Source organism: Chiloscyllium plagiosum, unplaced genomic scaffold (genome assembly GCF_037043375.1).
Source record: "Chiloscyllium plagiosum isolate Xiang-an unplaced genomic scaffold, Cpla_swu_hap1 HiC_scaffold_26, whole genome shotgun sequence".
NCBI lineage: Eukaryota > Metazoa > Chordata > Chondrichthyes > Orectolobiformes > Hemiscylliidae > Chiloscyllium > Chiloscyllium plagiosum.
The window spans coordinates 45,595,673-45,614,791 of record NW_028270164.1 but is presented as its reverse complement, the minus strand read 5'-3'; the positions used below and the strand labels follow the sequence as shown (position 1 = coordinate 45,614,791).

At 38.0% G+C, this 19,119-nt stretch overlaps 1 protein-coding gene across 5 annotated transcripts in view; it reads right to left on the bottom strand.

The window, feature by feature from the left end:
* Positions 1-232: 232 nt before the first annotated feature.
* The window catches only part of LOC122563288 (homeodomain-interacting protein kinase 1-like), a 105,287-nt gene continuing 86,400 nt past the window's right edge, over positions 233-19,119 (bottom strand). For 3 of the 5 annotated variants that reach the window (XM_087973671.1, XM_087973674.1, XM_087973672.1), the window contains 6 exons: positions 16,156-16,298; positions 14,700-14,873; positions 11,381-11,590; positions 10,124-10,374; positions 8,752-8,864; positions 233-6,217 (listed from right to left, as the gene is read on the bottom strand). In XM_087973671.1, the coding sequence (XP_087829797.1) occupies positions 5,729-6,217; positions 8,752-8,864; positions 10,124-10,374; positions 11,381-11,590; positions 14,700-14,873; positions 16,156-16,298 (1,380 nt within the window). In that variant the 3' untranslated portion in view covers positions 233-5,728. The remainder of the gene's footprint in view (positions 6,218-8,751; positions 8,865-10,123; positions 10,375-11,380; positions 11,591-14,699; positions 14,874-16,155; positions 16,299-19,119) is intronic. The other 2 variants (XM_087973673.1, XM_087973675.1) reach the window with 1 other exon arrangement.

Below are 19,119 nucleotides of genomic sequence, written 5' to 3'. Positions count from 1 at the left end.
ATCTTGGATTTCAAAGATAAACAGAAAATACTTGCACAACTACAATGAAATGGCAGGTGAGAGATAATTTGTTAAGGTTTCTTGCTCTGGATATTTCATGTCAAATTTAACTGCGAACTCCAGATGAGACAAAGCCTAGTGTTATGCACTGAAAATGCCAGTGGAAAACGCAGAAAACTTTTATAAAGCAATAAGATCGAATAAAATTGCATAAAATGATGCTAACACAAAGTACACAAATGTAGCCCATTTTATTGGTAACTCAATGCATGTTTAACATATGTAGAAAATACTTCAATCAGAAGACAAGCTACTTTGGAAACCAAAGACAATAAAACAGTGAATTACAAGATAAACAGTTTCATCACAATGGACCCCTTTTCCCAGTTTAAAGTTAGTATTATGAACTTTTTTTAAATAACTATAATCTCTTTATCTTTTGTTAAATTTATTATTTTACAATAACCTCTACAGTTTAACTGCCAGACTACCATAGAAAAATCAATAATTTCTATGAGCTGCCTACACATTACATGTGATAATCACATCGCTATATCAAAAAGTAAGAAAACCGCAGTTCATACAAGAACTAGAGTAGCAAATAACATTATACAAACCAGTCAAATAACCTATTATAGCAATATCAATGATACAAGCCAAGTATATGCTACTAACAATTGTTGCATTCGCTACAATCATACTATTAAAAAAACACTAAAATTCACCCACATATGATTAGCATTAGTAAATGCAGACACATACAGCAAAATAATGAGAACATGCTCCAGCCAACAATAAATGCAGACACACCCATATGTAACCATATATAAGTCAACCCTATAAATATATACTGTTTATATAGATTTTAAAGAGACAGTGCTTTTACAGCCCTACACAGGTTATGTGAAACAAAAAACTCCTGGAAAATTTTGTTTGAATCAGTGCAGCAACCTTAAATTCCTGGAAACTTTCAGTCAAGCTTAAATCAAAGTTGTTAGAATTCTTTTCCAAAAAATAAAGAAAATCAATGTTTGACTCCATAAATTAGCTTGAAGTTATCAGTGATTAATGGTTATTTAAATTCCAATCCCTCCATCATCCCCGCCCAAAGAAACAAGCAAGCTGTATTTGTATTCAAAGGTGGTTGTGACAAGATTAATTAGGTGCTACTTAAATTCCATGTCAATTGTTTCAAATACAACCAGAGTGGGCTTTGGACTATCTCTTTAAATGTACATTTTAGATACTAAATGACTTACACAGGATACAGATGGCTTCCTTACAAAACATTGACAAAAAAATTGTTACAAAGTAGTACATAAAGGTGCGAGGACACTGGCAAAGTTTACCAACAGGTCTATTCGACCTGCTTGAATGGTCAAAACCAGTGTTATTCCTTGGGCAAATGTTTTCATAAATAAATTAAACTTCCAAAATTTTGCATTATGCTCCTTCCCACAAGAAAATCCCACAGAAAACTATCAAAGCAGGTTTAGCCACAAGAATCCAGAATTGGACAAAAATCTAAGATGGTAAGAGTCTCTACTGGCAAAATTCAATAATAAGTGACAGAAGAAACTCAACCCGTCATTAGTACTTTGCTGTGCTGTTAACTGGGGTTACTCCTTTAGAAATGGAGTATCCTAGTTTGTGGGCAGGATAAAAGACACTGTACATTGCAATCTACAGCAAGTGCATTTCCCAATGACAGGGCATGGAACACTAATTGACAGCAAAGATTAAAAAGTGCTTAGCTGTAGCTTTTAAGACATGTTTTTCTTTAAACCAACGTTCATCCACGTGAGGTTAAAAAAAAAATGTCCCATTTCACAAGGTCAAATGCTCTTCACTGCACCAAGGTAGATATAATACAGTAAGACTATGAAATACCACATCAAGAAAGCACTTTGCAGAGTCTTGGCAGAGATAAAGTGGAGCATTTGGCTCTGTAGGAATCCAATACAAAGTTTCAGAATGTCAATATATATTTAATTTCCCTGGATTCCAGACAGTATAGCATCCAAAGGGGACAGGGAAGGGGTAAATAGTTTACAGGAATTAGTAGCTTTCAGCAATTGGTCAAAATGGATCTGACATGAAGTAAAAATATTTGACAGTAGTGAAACTTTAAGTAAGAGCCACCAGATTTTTGAGCAACACTTTACCTTGCTATGACTGTCTAAGTGAACAGCATCAACCAACTCAATGCACTAAAAAAGTTTGTTGTGCAGATTTTGCTGGCTTGTGGAGCTCTCTCCAATCAACTGGAGTTGTGCACCTGCATACCAAGAACCAAATACAAAACAAGATTCACATTATGTTGTGCTGAGCTCAGACAGAACAATACTCTTTCTGAAACAAATTGGTCAATTCTCACACCTTGGTTTGCATTATACAAACCCAGCTTGTGGGGACTGGAAAGAACAGGCCCTGGTGTTCGTGACATCTGAAAGTTCCATAAAGTGGAGCACTTTAAAAATGCTGTACAAATAGTTACCTGGTTATAGAAGCATTGGTGGAATGTTTGTTTCTTGTTAGAAATTTAATTTTTTACAAAAAACATCTGAACCAGCAGGCTAGTGTATTTCTGTAAACCCTCACATTTCTACCAGTTTATCATTTTATAATGCTGGTATTAAGCGTGATAAATTCTAATGTAGATCTGTGCTCTCCAAACATATACACAGGAATAATGCCTTTCCTGCAGAAACACCGTATAACACCATCTCCTGGTCAACCTTGAAACAAGACAGGTTTTGCAACACCAGAGGTATTTTACAGAGGCAATTTCTAAAAGCCATTTCTCTGGGAGATTGCCAGGTGCACATCAACTCCTTGCAACCTTATGAAGTCAGGGCATGAAATAAGAGTTAAAAAGGAAACAAAAATAATGGCTTTCATAAACACTTTCAACACCAAGTAAGGGAAGTAGTGTAAGTAGTACTTTCCTTTCAAATACAGAATGGAGCACTGAGCAGCTGTTTGCAAACAAGAATGATAGGTTGTTGGAATGAATAGCAGATTTTGTTTTTAAAAGTTGTAAATTAAGATTAGCAAATACTTTGCATATCTGTTAAGCAATACCACTTATTCCATGCCCTGTAAATGAGGCAGAATAAATCGGCTTTTCTTTGGTGTGATGAACATGTGCTTTACAGGCAGTCTGCCTGCATGAAGCCAAAATCTGGGTAGTCGCCTTTCAAAGGGTTTACTCAGACAGCATCCCACTGCCACAAGGAATGTTAGCATCCATAAACTATTGAAAAATAAAGTTTAAAAAATTACACATCAAGAAGAACCACAACCACCTAAAGCTAATTGCACATAATTTTCCTCATCCAAAAATCCATTAAACAAACCAAAATACTGCACTATCCTCACATAAGTACAATATGCTCAGCCATACCATTGTAACTTAATAATAAGGTGAAAATCAAAAGGAACTGAAGTTCAGAAGACAGTACATGGATACATGCATTTTCACATTCTAATTAGCTTGCTGCATTAAAAGGAGCATAGTTATATGTGCCAAATGAAAACGAAAATTTAAAACTTCAAAACAGAAAGAATACTGTTTCAAATTCCATCTCCCTTTCTTAAACTAAAACAAACTTCAATTAAAATACTCAACTGATTTTTTTTTAAAAAGATAAACTTAAATGTTTTAAAATCTGTTTCAACAGCACAATACACTTTCCTGTGCTACCCTCCCATCACTTTGTTTTGTATTCCCGAGAGGCCTTCCATGCACACAAGTCCAAATGATCTAACTGTAACAAGTTGGGATTCTCTAAAGCACAGTGTAGAAGTTTTAATTTAATGTACTATGTAAAAATCTGTTAAGGCACTAACTAGGGGAAAGAACTCATCAAATAAGCCCCCACAACATTCACACCTGTGCAAAAACCGAGTCAAAGAATTGCTCCCATCCAGAACACACGGATGATGCCTGTTCTGCGACCACCTCTTTTCAAACACAATTACTTCATCAGTGCTACAACATTTAATAAAGTTCCAAAAATGTATCCAAAGACACTGCATGTACATTCCAACATGTTCCAACTTAATTTCTCTTGAAATGACAGGTACGTTAAAAAGAATCCCTTTGGGGTGATCAGGAACTAAATCTCGAGTTACAAAAAAATTCACAATTCAAGTATCATAATTTACATTTTTGTTCAGACTGTTGTAGCTAGTTCTGTTGGAAACTGTAAGCGTCACATGTCTGCTTCTGCAGCTCTGATGCTAAAGCTGTATTAGTTGCTGGAACTAGTTGAACTACTCCTATACGTAAATAGGATATTATGGCAGTAATGTCACTGCGAATTGCACAAGCATAACTGACAATAACAACTCAATGCCACAGACCCTCGTGATTGAAAGTCTATACAGTGAGCTGGTGTGTAACACACTTTCAATCTGCATGACACACTAAAAATACCAATAAGTTAAGCAGGGAGGGGTCAAAACAGCTCTGGAACATGATGTGGGACATGATTTAAACACAGCTTTAGGGTGCGTGCATGCATTTAGTTATCTTAAATTACAAATCAGCACTACTGATGCCCAAATGAAATCTACACAGTGCACAAAGGTTCTAGCAGTGATGAGGTGCCAGAATACACCTTAAATCCCTGGACTCTGAGAAATGACATAGTATGTGCAGTACAATTAAAATACACACCTGTCCTTCGCAAGTTTAAAGAATGGCTGACTTAGAATAGTTTACTCAATATTTAATAATACAGCAGTGACCATATTTGTTCACCATCTCTCCAACTTCCAATTCATTTAAGTAAGCTATTCATCCTCAACAATTCTTGATCAACTATGAAGAACACACAGGCAAGTAAAAGTTACAGAAGCAACTGCTTAAAAATATGCTCACTGAAAAGTGATTAAACGGTTCTTAAACCTGCAGCTTTAAATAAAGCTCACTAATCCCGTATGGACGGCAGCACCAGATGACTGAAATGTTCAATGGATTCACTTCTCAGAAGAGCAAGTAGATGTTTTCATTTCTCATTTTCATACTTAATTAAATGTACTGTTCAGAAACCAATACTTTAAGAAATCCAGATTAATACAAAATTAATGTTGCAACTAAAAATGTGATATTTCAAACTATTTTACATAGAATTCAAAAATGTAATTTTTCTTTAATTTTGAAGACCTCTCATAAATGTTCCAAAATACAATGAAACAGTGATATGCTTGAAGATTAATGAGTTATGCAATTCAGGATTTGTATAGGCTTCAACTTTTCAATCAAACTAAATGATGCATCCATTACTTGCCATTTTATTATGTAATAGGCCTAGAAAAAATGCATTCTTTGAACTTCCTAAGCAATAGTATTAACACTTTGAGCAGCATAAACCTATTTCAAGTAGCAGATTCATCAGTGTGTTCAGGCAAAGAGCTGGCAAAATAAAGCAACAGTACATTTAAAAACAAACATTTGTGTTGGTTCTGAAAATTATTTCCAAATCATTGTAAAATATTTAAAATGTGGTCTATTTCCAATATCCTTTTTTCTTTTAAAAAAGGGTTAAAAACCAAGTCTCCTTACTGCTGAATGTTCTGCAGACTTGTGACCCAGCTCAGAAGCAAAACATGACACCACAGAAGAGTCCTGTCTAATGGAATGAAGCGCACTCCTCCTTCATACAAAACTGGATTTGTCTAGATCTCGTACAGTAGCACAGCACATTTGCAAATAAGAAAGCTACAGATAAGAATACTGATTTATTTTAGTGGGACTGAGTGGATAGCCAGCATAAAGAGTAGGTGCCCTGGAAGCATTAATGTATGACTGGGTAGCAAATGGATGCTGGTACTGGCTGGGAGCAACGCTGGCAGATGGCAGAAGGCTTGGGCCCATGCTGACTGGCACCTGTTGGAGGAGACTGGTTGGATGAGCTGTGTACGTTGCTTGTTGCATGGCATGTCTGGAGGAACTTTGTTGGTTCAGAAGATGGGCCATGGAACTGGAAGTTGCCAAGGCAGCAGCAGTTGGTGTGTAGGTATACATGTGGGGTTGTCCTGAAAGGTGCGTTGGGGCTGACACAGCCGTCAGGTGAGGGTGAACCACTGGATGTGTGGGACTATTATGCTGGAAAGAGTAAGGAGGTTGAGCAAGAGTTGGTGTCACATATGCCTGTTGTCTGCGGGGAGCAGGATTCACACTTCGCTCTTGAGTGACAGATTGCTGGGCCTAAAAAAACAAGGAAGTGGAAATTATTATAAAACGTTTAAAGATAAAATTTTGCTTTTAAACATAAATATACATTAAGTGGTCTTCTGAAGAAAAAAAAAATCAGACTCCCCAAATCATTTTGCAATACAATGGCAACTTTTCAAAGCAACAGCACTAGTGGATAATGCGAAGAACTAACTAAATTGGAAACTGAGTAACACAGACCATTGGTACTCAGGTTCTGAAAACAATCAACAGGCTTCGGTGAGGTCATGGCTAAGATGTCACAATCCTTTATCCCTCAAGCTGACTACTTTACATTTTAATGGCTGAAAAATTGTAGGCTAGGAAGCTGCAGAAAAGTTGCAGCCAGTGTTTCCAGTTCCTGCATTCTTCACAGATATTCCTTAATAAATTTGGGAAAAATGATATTAATCAGATGCCCTTTCAGGATAGTATCGGTTGTGAACTCCAAGACAGTGATGGCTGCTTGAATGCCAATAGCTGTGAGGCCGTGTTTTGTTTTGTCTACTGCTGGCTTTTGCTTAATGAAGTTTTTGAAGCTTGATTGTCATTGCAAATAAAATCCCTGTTTGCGTCTTTAAAATTCTGAAGTTTAAACAATTCCCACCACAGTGAACGTCTTCTACTGCCTCCTCAGCTCAGGAGCTAATTATGCCACCTGACCAATGCATCCCATGTCAGCCAGGAACTAAAACACACCACTAGCTTCCCCCAATATCAGGAGCTCAAAAGGCACAACAACCCTGGTTGCCACTCCCAAGAATTCAGACACACCCTGCCTCTCCAGGCACAGGAGCTCCATGGGCAGCACGGTGGCACAGTGGTTAGCATTGCTGCCTCACAGCACCAGAGAACAGGGTTCAATTCCCACCTCAGGCAACTGTCTGTGTGGAGTTTGCACATTCTCCCCGTGTCTGCGTGGGTTTCCTCCGGTTTCCTCCCACAAACACAAAAATGTGCAGGTTAGGTGAATTGGCCGTGCTTAGGTGCCCATGGTGTTAGGGGCAGGGGTGAATGTGGGGGAATGGGTCTGGGTGGGTTGCGTTTTGGCGGGTCGATGTGGACTTGATTAGATTAAATTACTTACAGTGTGGAAACAGGTCCTTAGGCCCAACAAGTCCATACCGACCCGCCGAAGCGCAACCCACCCATACCCATTCCCCTACGTTTACCCCTTCACCTAACACTACTGGTAATTTAACTTGGCCAATTCACCTAACCTGCACATTTTTGGACTGTGGGAGGAAACCGGAGCACTCGGAGGAAACCCACGCAGACACGGGGAGAATGTACAAACTCCACACAGAGAGTCACCTGAGGTGGGAATTGAACCCGGGTCTCTGGCGCTGTGAGGCAGCAGTGCTAACCACTGTGCCGACTTGTTGGGCCAAAGGGCCTGTTTCCACACTGTAAAGTAAACTAATCTAAGTAAATCTAAATCTATATTTCAATCCCATTCAGCTCAGAAATTCAAACAGCACTGCACCATCCCTTCCTGCTAAAGCACATCAGTGAGGAACTTAAATACATCCATTCCCATCCTGGAGCTCTCAAACTTTCTCCCTTTCCCTCCCCATCCTGGAGCTCAAAGTCATTTGCTCCCCTCACAAGCCCAGAACTGCCTTCAAGCCCCACCTCCAGGCAGAAACTATCATAATGGTTTAGAAGTATTTAGATATACACTTGCAATGCTAAGACATCAATATGGGCCAAGTGCTAGAAAATGGGATTAGAATAGTTAGGGCTCATTTTTCCCTGGTTCACGTTTGATGGGTGAAGGACTTTTTCTGTACTGTTGACCTCTATGACTCCTGCTATTTGCTGCTTTTTTTTTTTGCATATTTTCCCTACTCTCTTGCCAAAAACCATAAATCCATATCCCTTAGTTCAAGTTAGCAAACAGGAACATTTTTTTGTGTCCAGATTACATAAATCTGACATGAAGTTTGTACACCTCAATTAAGTCGGTGCTCAATCTCCTTTGCTCTAACATCAGCTTCATCAAGCCAACTTTGTAGCTTTTGTTACAATTTCACACTTATCTTTTACTTATAAATGGTGTACCATGACAGGTACCTCGTTATTGCTTTTCACGGTATACATTTGTCCTAGACTTTATTGATCATTGCTAATAAATGGTAGAAAAAAACAATGGAACTGATGTGAAACAACATTTCAGCTAAACTGTGCAGCAGCCTGAAAACATTACTGTAACTTGGAACTTGATGCACATACAACCATAACAAAAATTTAAAGGGCATGCATACAGATAAATTGGCTGCATACCACATAAAATGTTTAAGGCCACACTGATTACATTTGTTCACAATTTCCCCACCACCAGTTAACCCCGATTCCATGTTATTCTCCAAAAAGTCAGTGTTTTTTCCTAACGTGTTATGGTCTTATGTACTTCCCAATCTTTAATCTTAGAACTTAGTTTAAATGTTTTTTTTGGCAGTAAAACTGGTTCTCTCCCTAAATAAAATTATGTATCAATCTTACAAACAAAGAGAATAATTACATACTTGACTGAGGTTAAGAGGCTGCCGTTGTCGGTATGTGGTTGGTGTTGTTGAGCTTGAAGTCTGACCACTCATAGGCATGCCTGTTTTTGCCTTATAAACATTCGAGAAAAAGCCTAAAAGGCATAAGAAATTCATAGGTGAGTGCACAAGGCAAAACTTAACAACATGCTGTATTTCAATCCCCTTCAGTACGAAGAGCAAAAATCAGGCGACCCGAGAAGAGAAAAAGGAAACAAACTTCCAAAAGTATAATTAAAAACCAATTTAGATTCACAATAAATAAATAAATAAATCCAAAGTCAAACTAGTTTCACTTTTGCATGAATTGAGTTCCCAATATAGCATTCATGGTTGCACAAAGGTAATGTCACTAATAATCCAAAATCCTGGATTAACATCTGGGGTATACAGGTAGAATCTAAACTCAATCATAAATCTGCAGTTGGACGCTAATCTCAGTAAAAGTGACCAAAAATCTTTTAATGCAAAAAATCCATATGGTTCACCAATGTCCTGTAGTGAAGGAAATCTGCTGATCCTAGAAGCTTGGCCTTCATATCACTGTACGTCCACAGTGATGTGGCTGATTCTATGGATGGGCAACAAATACTGGCCTTGCCAATGGCACTCATGATACCACAAAGGGATAAGAATAGAAAAACTTGAGCAATTGAGTAAACGCAACACCTCTTTAAATTATTTTTCCACCCAATGAATTTAGTTGAATCTTGTAATCACTTCAATACAAGACCTTTCTGATCTTTTTCCTGTAGAATTTTGTGGGAAAAGCAATATTTCCCCCCCAATGGTAATTAATACCTTTCATAGTGAGGACAGGTTAAAAGGAAGGCATGGGACAGTTGAGGGAAATGGGGATTGAATTTTTAATGAATGTCTAATGCTGCTACCAAATGGAACGAATATGCAATAGTACTCCATGTCAGTATGGAGGTACAAGCAATGTTTAGATGTATCTTGATAAGCTTTTAAAACCAAGTGTGGATGTTTGCATTTCAAAGGTTAATAATGGTAACACTTGCAAATTAAAAATAGAGGTGATTACTTCATCAGCATCAGCAATTGAAGCCACATTTTAAAGGGAGTGAGACAAAACTAACTTCAAGGAGATACTGTTAAAAGAAAGGAACCTCAGTTTTTACATGTCTGAAACACTAATAAGCATATTTGATTTCAATGTCCCTCATTATCAGCTTGGTTGAGAAAGCTCAGATGACAAAACCAATTATACATTGAAGTAATTCAATTTTTAATCAATGTTGAATACATTTTGAAGCGAAGATAAAATTATCCAGCTAAGTTTACAGTGATGTTTTATTGCTGGAAGCACTTTGGTACACAATTATATTCCTACCTGACAAACTGTTGCTTTCTCCCATACTGTCACTGACTTGCGCCTTTAAAGGCTGTACAATGATTGTACGAGATCCAGAACTATGACTGGCATCCAAAGTTCTTTTAGAAGCTTCCTGTGTACTGCTGATAACTTGCGTTGCTCGAGGGCGTTCACATGGATAGGGACTGTTACTGTTTGAAGAGTCAGATTCTAAAGAATCATGCACAGTGACGTAACTGATGACGTTTGATCTCTGTTTCGTGCTCGAGCTAAAGAGAAAAAGAGAAAAATAAAATATTTACAATGGTTGTCAGGCCATCTCAATGCTCCCGGAAACTCAATTGTTGGATTTAAGTGATGGAACAGTGACACTTAATATTTGTTTGACCTCCATTTGCCTCTTTCCAACTCTAGATCAATGCTCCTTACTTTGCCATCCAAATACTAATTACTTTGATTAAACTTACTGAACAAAGAATGTACAAAATACAGAAATGCAGATTTTGTTGATCACCACAGTCCCAATTTCAAAACTGATCACTACCAGATTATCCAAGAGAGTTGAGATTCCTCCTCTTGATCAACATACTGCTGGGAAGTGTGCATTTAAAAGGCATCTGGATGGGTATTTGGGTGGGAGGGGTTTGGAGGGATATGGGCCTGGTGGTGGAAGGTGGGACTAGATTGGGTTGGGACATCTGGTTAGCATGGACGAGTTGGACCGAAGGGTCTGTTTCGGTGCTGTATATCTCTATGACTCTATGGAAGTCAGGCAAGAACAACATTGAGGTCAACAAGAGCTTGTAAACACTATAAACAAAATGTGAAAGCACGTCTAATTGAGTATCATAAGGTATGTGGCATTCATAGATTATAAGCTGCCACAGCGTATCAGGGCGAAAGCCATAAACTGGACCCAAAAAGCTAAAACTACTGACAGCCTACCACTTGTATGGAATGAAGTCTTTTCTTGGGCATCTGAATTTGTTGACTCTAAAAATTCTAGGACTTAGTTTATCACTTATGTTGTGCACTTGCATCAAAATTTACAGAAAAATATTAAATAATTTGATCCAAACCAGAAGGTACAGGTAAGATGACAATATCAATTCAAAGGCAAGTAAATAAGCAATGATCTGATGAGCGACAATGCAGATTTCAATGTACTTTCAGCACCTCCAAAGTCAAGCAAGCTTTGACTACCTAGGTTGCATTTGGGTGGTGTGGGCAATGTCTTCACCTCCTGTGATTATTTGTGTAGAATAATATACCTACCTCCCAACCTTCTGCTTTGTTTCTTCCTCTTCATCTGTGTCACTACGAATGGTGATGACACTGACAGCAGGACTGGGTGTATCGGGAATCACAATGGTCTGTCGCTGATGGTCAGCTGTTGTGCTGCAGTATGGGGAGGGTGCACTTGATGGACTGTTTTGAACCACCATGTATGTTTGAGAGGGAGTGACATCCAACACAGGAACATTTCTGATACAGAATTAAGTAACAGACAAGTTTGTTATGGAAAACTAGTGATTTGAGATTCATAGCTTAAAATCATCAGTTAAACTTTTACAGAAGCTCTGTTCAAAAAGATATCAAAGCAGTTAGACTTTTATACAATTCAATTTTGAAGAAGCTGAGCTCACTGTACACAGACAAAAAATATAATTTGTGTAATGCATGAAAGGTTCATGTGCAAACCCACGTCAAAGGTGGTTATTTTAATTTTAGTGTGTTGGCAATACACCATGTATGGACCATGAAGTTATTTCAGGGATTTTCCTATTGTTTTTGACGATATAACTGCAAAAGGACCATCTAGAAAAACTCACCACACGGGTGTTGCATTTCATGCAGAAAATAGTGAATACAATGGATCAGATGTTACTCAAGTCCAGAGATTGGTTATCTGTAGTTTCAAATTCAAATAGAGTAGCAAATTCTACTCTCAGAATTTTTAAAGAATACTTTTTGATAATTTATTTCTTTTCCAACTCTTCCCTTGAAGATAGAGGCTCCTAGAAGGTGCAGTTCCACTGGCGCTTAGCACCGCCAGAACCAGGGCTGAAGAGGCATTCTTCTGCAAGAATATCAAAGTAAGTACTGGCACGCTGCTAAACCAATGTAGCACCATAGGCAAGCCTAACAACATGGGATTTGGGACACATCAGTTAGGAGCAGAAGTAGGTCATTCAGTCCCTCGAGAATGATTCACCATTCAACAAGATCATGGCTGACTTGTGTGTGTTTCAAATCCACATCTATGTATACCTTTGATTCCCTTGTCTAATAAGAATCTACCCTCCCCCAACTTAAAAATATTTTTTTCTTCTGTCTTCTGAGGCAGGGCTCCAAAATTGCACTACTCCCCCGAGAAATAAATTTTCATCTCCATCATAAAAGAATGCCCTATAATTCTTAAAACAGTGCCTCACCCCCAAAAGGAGCCTTTGTTTTACATTAACACTTATGCACGCTTTTAGTGTGCCAACCAACTGTAGATGACATCTTTCACAAGTACAAGCAGGAAACATTGTTTAACATTTTGACTTCCCAATACAGTTTGAAAATGCACAAAAAGTTCTGACTTAAATTACTTTATCCTTCTGAGTTTTCAAATGCATCAATTTGATCTTAAATCTGATTTCTGCTCAACTCTAGGCAGAATTATTTTAATTCTTCAAGTTTAAGAGTTCCTACAAAGGTATTCCATTCATTGCCAATAATTAAGTTTCTAACTTAAAACAATAGTGCCTGCAAGGAATTGTTAATTCCATTGAATCAAGATTTATTCACTGCACTACTAAATAATTAATATTTCTGATAAAAAGTGTTAAATAAGCAAAATAAAAACTTTTCCAAGTCTCCTGACTTGATAAGACAACATTCTGAATGGAAAAATATTTTAATTTCCCCATAGTACATTAGAAGGTTGAATGCACTCTTGAAACAAAACATTACACATCATAAACCATGCAAGGAACATTCCTGTTGCACACAAAAATGATTATTCAACCATAATTTTTCGATTACTCTGCACATTTATAGCATCTGTTTACTTCAAGCCCGAAATATGAGCAGGTGATTTTGCAGAAGAATCCACTTTAACTTCAGTGACCTGTACTTTCTACACATTTCTTCATGTTTTAAGATTAAATCATTAACTTCAAATACTCTGTCATCCCACTATACTGAGGTTGACTATTCTTCCCTCCTTTGTGATTTAGGATCAAGATCGTTATCTTATTAGACACAAGGAACATCAAGAATATAGTAATTTGTGTTGATAGGACATTTTTGTTTGGTATTTGTTTGATCATTTGTCAATGAACAATGCTCAAGAAGCTCAACACCATCCAAACAAAACAGCCTGCATGATTAGCTCGACATTCAACACTTTCAACATTCAACACTTTCAACATTCACTCTCTTCACCACTAACACAGTGTACACTGTCTACAAGATGTACTGCAGCAATTCATTAAGGCTGCTCTACTAGCAATTTCTAAACTCACAACTATCTAGAAGGACAAGTGCAGCAATTTCATAGGAGCACCGACCCACTGCACATTCCCCTCCAAGCCACACATCATCCTGACACAGAACTGCATCATCATACAATCAATGCCGCTGGTCAAAATCACAGAACTCCACATCTCTTAGGTAAAGTACTGACAGTATATTTATCCAACATGGGCCACAATGGGTGAACATGTCTGACCACCTGTATCACATTTTCAAGGACCATTAGGATAGAGTAATAAATGTTGCCCCAGCCAGTGTCACCCATATTACATAAATGGATTTTAAGAACATATTGGTAAATCGGAATGTTTAACTTTTTGAACACATTACCCATGCACTCAGCTAGCCTCTTCCCAAAATAATTAATGCTTGTTGTGACAGTTTCATAGGGGTTCATGTGCCTGCATCTCCCTTGTGTGAGATATTTGAAAGTAATTGTGATTGAGTTCATTACTCTGGGGCATTACATCTGAGGACCTGTTTTCTGCTAGATCCAAGGAAGCATTTTCAACAAAGTCATTTGATAGTCATGTGAAGATCTAAGCCTTTTTATTTGCCCCATTCTGGGTCTAGACGCTAGGACACCACTGTCTACCAACACCCCATCCCAAATATTACAGCTGAGTAGAGGTATAAATTGCTCTTAAATGCATGTACATGTTCTAGGTCTAGATCAGAGTACCCTTCTTGTGGAATCATAGGGCATTAAGTATCCCTTGCTTTTCAACTGGGGATGTGGAAAGGGCAGTGTAGTATGCAGAAATACAGGGCCACAGGACATTATTCAACAGCAGAAAACATTGCTGATAACAAACCTGATTTAGCAAAGGGAGTTGATGCCAATGTAGCATTACAGCTACTCAACTAATGCGCTCGTTGGAACCAGCCAGCTTAGCAGAAACCAGAGACTGAGTCAGGGATCTTCACTATCTCAAATGGATCAATTCTACAAAAAGCAGTACATTTACTTAGCCCTAAATATTTTATCTAAAATGAAATGTAATTGATTTCATCCACTTTATTTGATGCACATGGATTATGTTTTAAGTCGACAGTATATGCACTTTACCTTGCATTGTGAAGCTGTTTATTCCTTTTTGAGGAAGACCTGGAGTTTTGCTGCTGGCGTACCACGTGGGCAACTCCGACATTTAGGGGCTGTGCAGCTAAAGTCACATGGCCAGCCAACAAAGATGGCTGCTGCACAATGGCATTATACTGGCTTCCATGGGAATGTGCATTTCTGAGAACAAAGAGTAAAAACAATGTAAATGAAAATAGTAAACAGTTAACATTAAAACAACAAAGATAAGTGAACTTGGTACCCAAAAACTGGGTTTAGAAAGATGGGTGAAAACTATAAATAAAACCGGCATTGATGACTCATCTTGTTGCAATATTTTCAAAAGTTACTTTGAAGTTTAAAAATAACCCAATTAAATTACAAATTACCACTGCAAAAATAAAGTAAGCCACATGATATTGTTCAACTTTAAAGTTTTTATTCAGTACTACAGTGAACCTAAAAATATCTTTTATATTTACTTCCCCTCACCCCCAATAATCTTAAATTTGTGTCACGGCCAGGTGCAGCATTATCTCAGATTTTCACAGTTGCCATTTTATATTACTTCTTAGTAGCAGAGATAAACGACATCACTAGATTCTACAGTATATGCTATGATTATGTTATTGGACTAATAGAGGCTTGGACTAATGATCCGGAGACAGAAATTCAAATTCTGGAATAAAAAGCTAACATCAGTAATGGTCACCTCAAAATTAGTGGACTGTCATATCTGGTTCACTGCATGCCCCTTCAAGGAACTTGGTCAGCCTGGACTGACAGCAACGTGGTTAGCCGAAAAGCCATTCAGCTTCATTCAAGAAGGTGGCTCACCTTCTCAAGAGCAATCAAACACAGGGAATTTTTCCAACAATGCTGACTCTGTGAATGACCAATTTAAAAATTCTACAGTATAACTCTCAGAAAATGCACTCGAGTGTAACTTCCAGTTCCGTTAACCTTAAACCAGAGTATATCATAGCACTTGATAATTAGTAAGCAAACCGAGGTATCAGTTTTAACTCATACCCAAAAGATCAAATGTACTCATTTGCAAAAGGTTATGCAGCTTGTTTTTATTGCTCAAATGTACTTTCCCTTCCACATCACTAATGAAAGATATAATGCTAATAATTTTTGTCATGTCCAATTTTGTGAAGTTACCATGCAAGGAGGTAGTCTTATTTGGGGAATTTCTACAAACAGAAATTTTAGAAAAAGCACCAATTAGAATTAAATACATATCTGGGATCTAGATTTTTTTTTGTTAAAACATCAATTTGACTTTTTAAAAGCATTTTCATAAAAATGTCACAATTTCATTGGAGTGATAATGCTACTGGCAAACTATTATTGAAATATTATCCCATTCCAAGACAAGCCTTCCTTGTAAATGGATGTAAATGCAAAGAATAAGAGCTGAAAAAGAAAAATGTTTATTTCCTTAAAGGTTACTTGCCTCCAATCTGTTATTTGCTGGGTACTAGTCATAGCATCTGGTATCACAGTAGCATGTGGAACTGAATTGTGGACAGCCACTCCAGGCAACTGTTGCCAAGTTGATGGCAACAGGATTTGTTGGGTTCCTCCAGGCCACGCCTGCTGCAAACAAAGACAGACTGTCAAGGTTGCCACTGCCTGGAACAATAGCCCAAAAGTTTGCAGACACCCGAAAAGAACACAAAGCATCTAGGTGAAGACCGCACACAGCTGGCAAGAGAAGCACAATGGTAAAACAAAGATCTGTGATGTTAGATTTACACAACGCCTCCCTCCAAAGCCAATACCTGCACAGGACAAGGCATTACAGTTTAATGAGAGAAAGAGAAAGTGAGTATATCCAATATCTCGCAGCTCTGAAGCAGAAACAAACATTTGGATATTCTGTGCGACGAGCCATTCTGCAGGAATACAAACACACAGACACAGCGATCTCTTCTAAGCAGGCTCATGCCAAGCAGCAAGGGGAAAAGGGAGGGAACATTCTAACCAACCTTTGATCTGAGATAGCAAAATGCACGTGGTCATTGGAAGCAACTGCAGAAGTTGGATGAGCCATTTAAAAAATAAACATGCTACTAATGTTTAATTTCAGACCACAAAAATTATTTAGCAATCTTACAATCACCTAAGTGTTTCAATAATTGTTGAAAACCACCATAATTAATTTTCCTTAATATATGAGCAAATCCCCAATGGCATTATAGGATATGGTTTTTATAACAATAGGAGCTGGTTTCAAAAAACAGGCATATAACAAATGCTATAGGAAGTAATTCTGACAATCACAAGTAGTGCACATTTACATAATTTCACTGAACAGCATGACACCATCAGGGACAATTTTAAATATCAAATACTTAGCTTATGATTTCCCTAACATCCCAATTTTAATATGACTTCATATATAAAGATTAGATCAGAAAAATAAACATGTTACAGCTATTGAACTCACTGAATAAGTACCCAATTACTCTGAAACCCATGATTAATGATTCCATTAATTTGGATCCTTGCAATGTACTCCCCAATTCTTTCTTGCCAATTCCCACCATTAAGATGGGAACATGGTATTTAAGGAATGTTTTTTCGAAAAACAAAGCCAATTGCTAATGGGCTGTAATTTAATAGCTGTAATGCTTTTACTTATTTTTAATCAAAGGATAGTTTGATAGGGGACAGGTTTAGAGTTTTTTTCCAAAGGAAATTACATTAAAGTTTGAATATATTAATAACATCTGATGGTCAGCTGTGATAGCAGGTTTTGTCTGCTATTAAAAGGCTATTTGAGGCAGTAATTAGACAGGATGCAAGTTAGTGACCTTTTTAAAAGATCAAAGGTATCCAATGCTGTCATTGGTGTGATCACTCACATCCCTGCAATCTCAATTTAAATCCATCATTTTACCTATTACTAAAAATTTTAAAGAAAATAAAAATGCTACTTAATTTTTGCAGTCTTCACTATAAATTTGCTCAACTGTTAATCAGTTCAGATTGAGTCAATTTTTTAAATTTGACCACGTCACCAGTCATTGACTGCTTGTGAATGAAGTATCAGTTTAAATCCAATGGACTCAGCATTCCGAAAAGGCTTTAATCTGGTTGCTGTTGTCCAGCACAACTCCTATTTCAGAAAAGTCATGAATGAAAGTACTATAAATCAAGTCTTCAGCATCAAGATATGATATCCCAGTCCCATGTTCCTAACCATGCCGTGTTCATCTGCCGTCCCTATTAGGCCTCTTGCATTGAAATAAATGCAGTTTAATTTCAGTCCTACCTTGTTCTCTGCTTTGTCCCTGCCTGCCCTGACTGTTTGACTCGCCTTTGTTCTCAAATGAACCAGTCTCATATTACAGAGGAGGAAGTGCTGGATGTCTTGAAATGCATAAAAGTGGATAAATCCCCAGGATCTGATCAGATGTACTCTAGAATTCTGTGGGAAGCTAGGGAAATGATTGCTGGACCTCTTACTGAGATATTTGTATCATCGATAGTCACAGTTGAGGTGCCGGATGACTAGGGATTGGCTAACACTGTTTAAGAAGGGTGGTAAGGACATGCCAGGGAACTATAGACCAGTGAGCCTGAAATCAGTGGTGGGCAAGTTGTTGGAGGGAAGCCTGAGGGACAGGATGTACATGTATTTGGAAAGGCAAGGACTGATTAGGGACAGACAACACTGCTTTATGCGTGGGAAACCATGTCTCAGAAACATGAGTGAGTTTTTTGAAGAAGTAACAAAGAGAATTGATGAGTGCACAACGGTAGACGTGATCTATATGGACTTCAGGAAGGCATTCGACAAGGTTCCTCATGGGAGATTGGTGAGCAACGTTACAAGACATGGAATATAGGGAAAACTCGCCATCTGGATACAGAACTGGCTCAAAGGTGGAAGACAGAGGGGGGTTTGGAGGGTTGTTTTTCAGATCGGAGGCCTGTGACCAGTGGAGTGCCACAAGGATTGGTGCTGGACTACCTTTCGTTATTTACATAAATGATTTGGAGATCAGCATCAGAGGTATAGTTAATAAGTTTGCAGATGACACCAAAATTGAAGGTGTGGTGGACAGCGAAGATGGTTACCTCAGATTACAACGGGATCTTGACCAGATGGGCCAATGGGCTAAGAAGTGGCAGATGGAGTTTAAATCAGATAAATGCGAGGTGCCGCATTTTGGGAAAGCAAATCTTAGCAGGACTTGTACACTTAATGGTAAGGTCCTAGGGAATGTTGCTGAACAAAGAGACCTTGGAGTGCAGGTTCATAGCTCTTTGAAAGTGGAGTCTCAGGTAGATAGGATAGTGAAGGTGGTGTTTGGCATGCTTTCCTTTACTGGTCAGAGTATTGAGTACAGGAGTTGGGAGGTCATGTTGCAGCTTTACAGATGTTGGTTGGGCCACTTTTGGAATATGG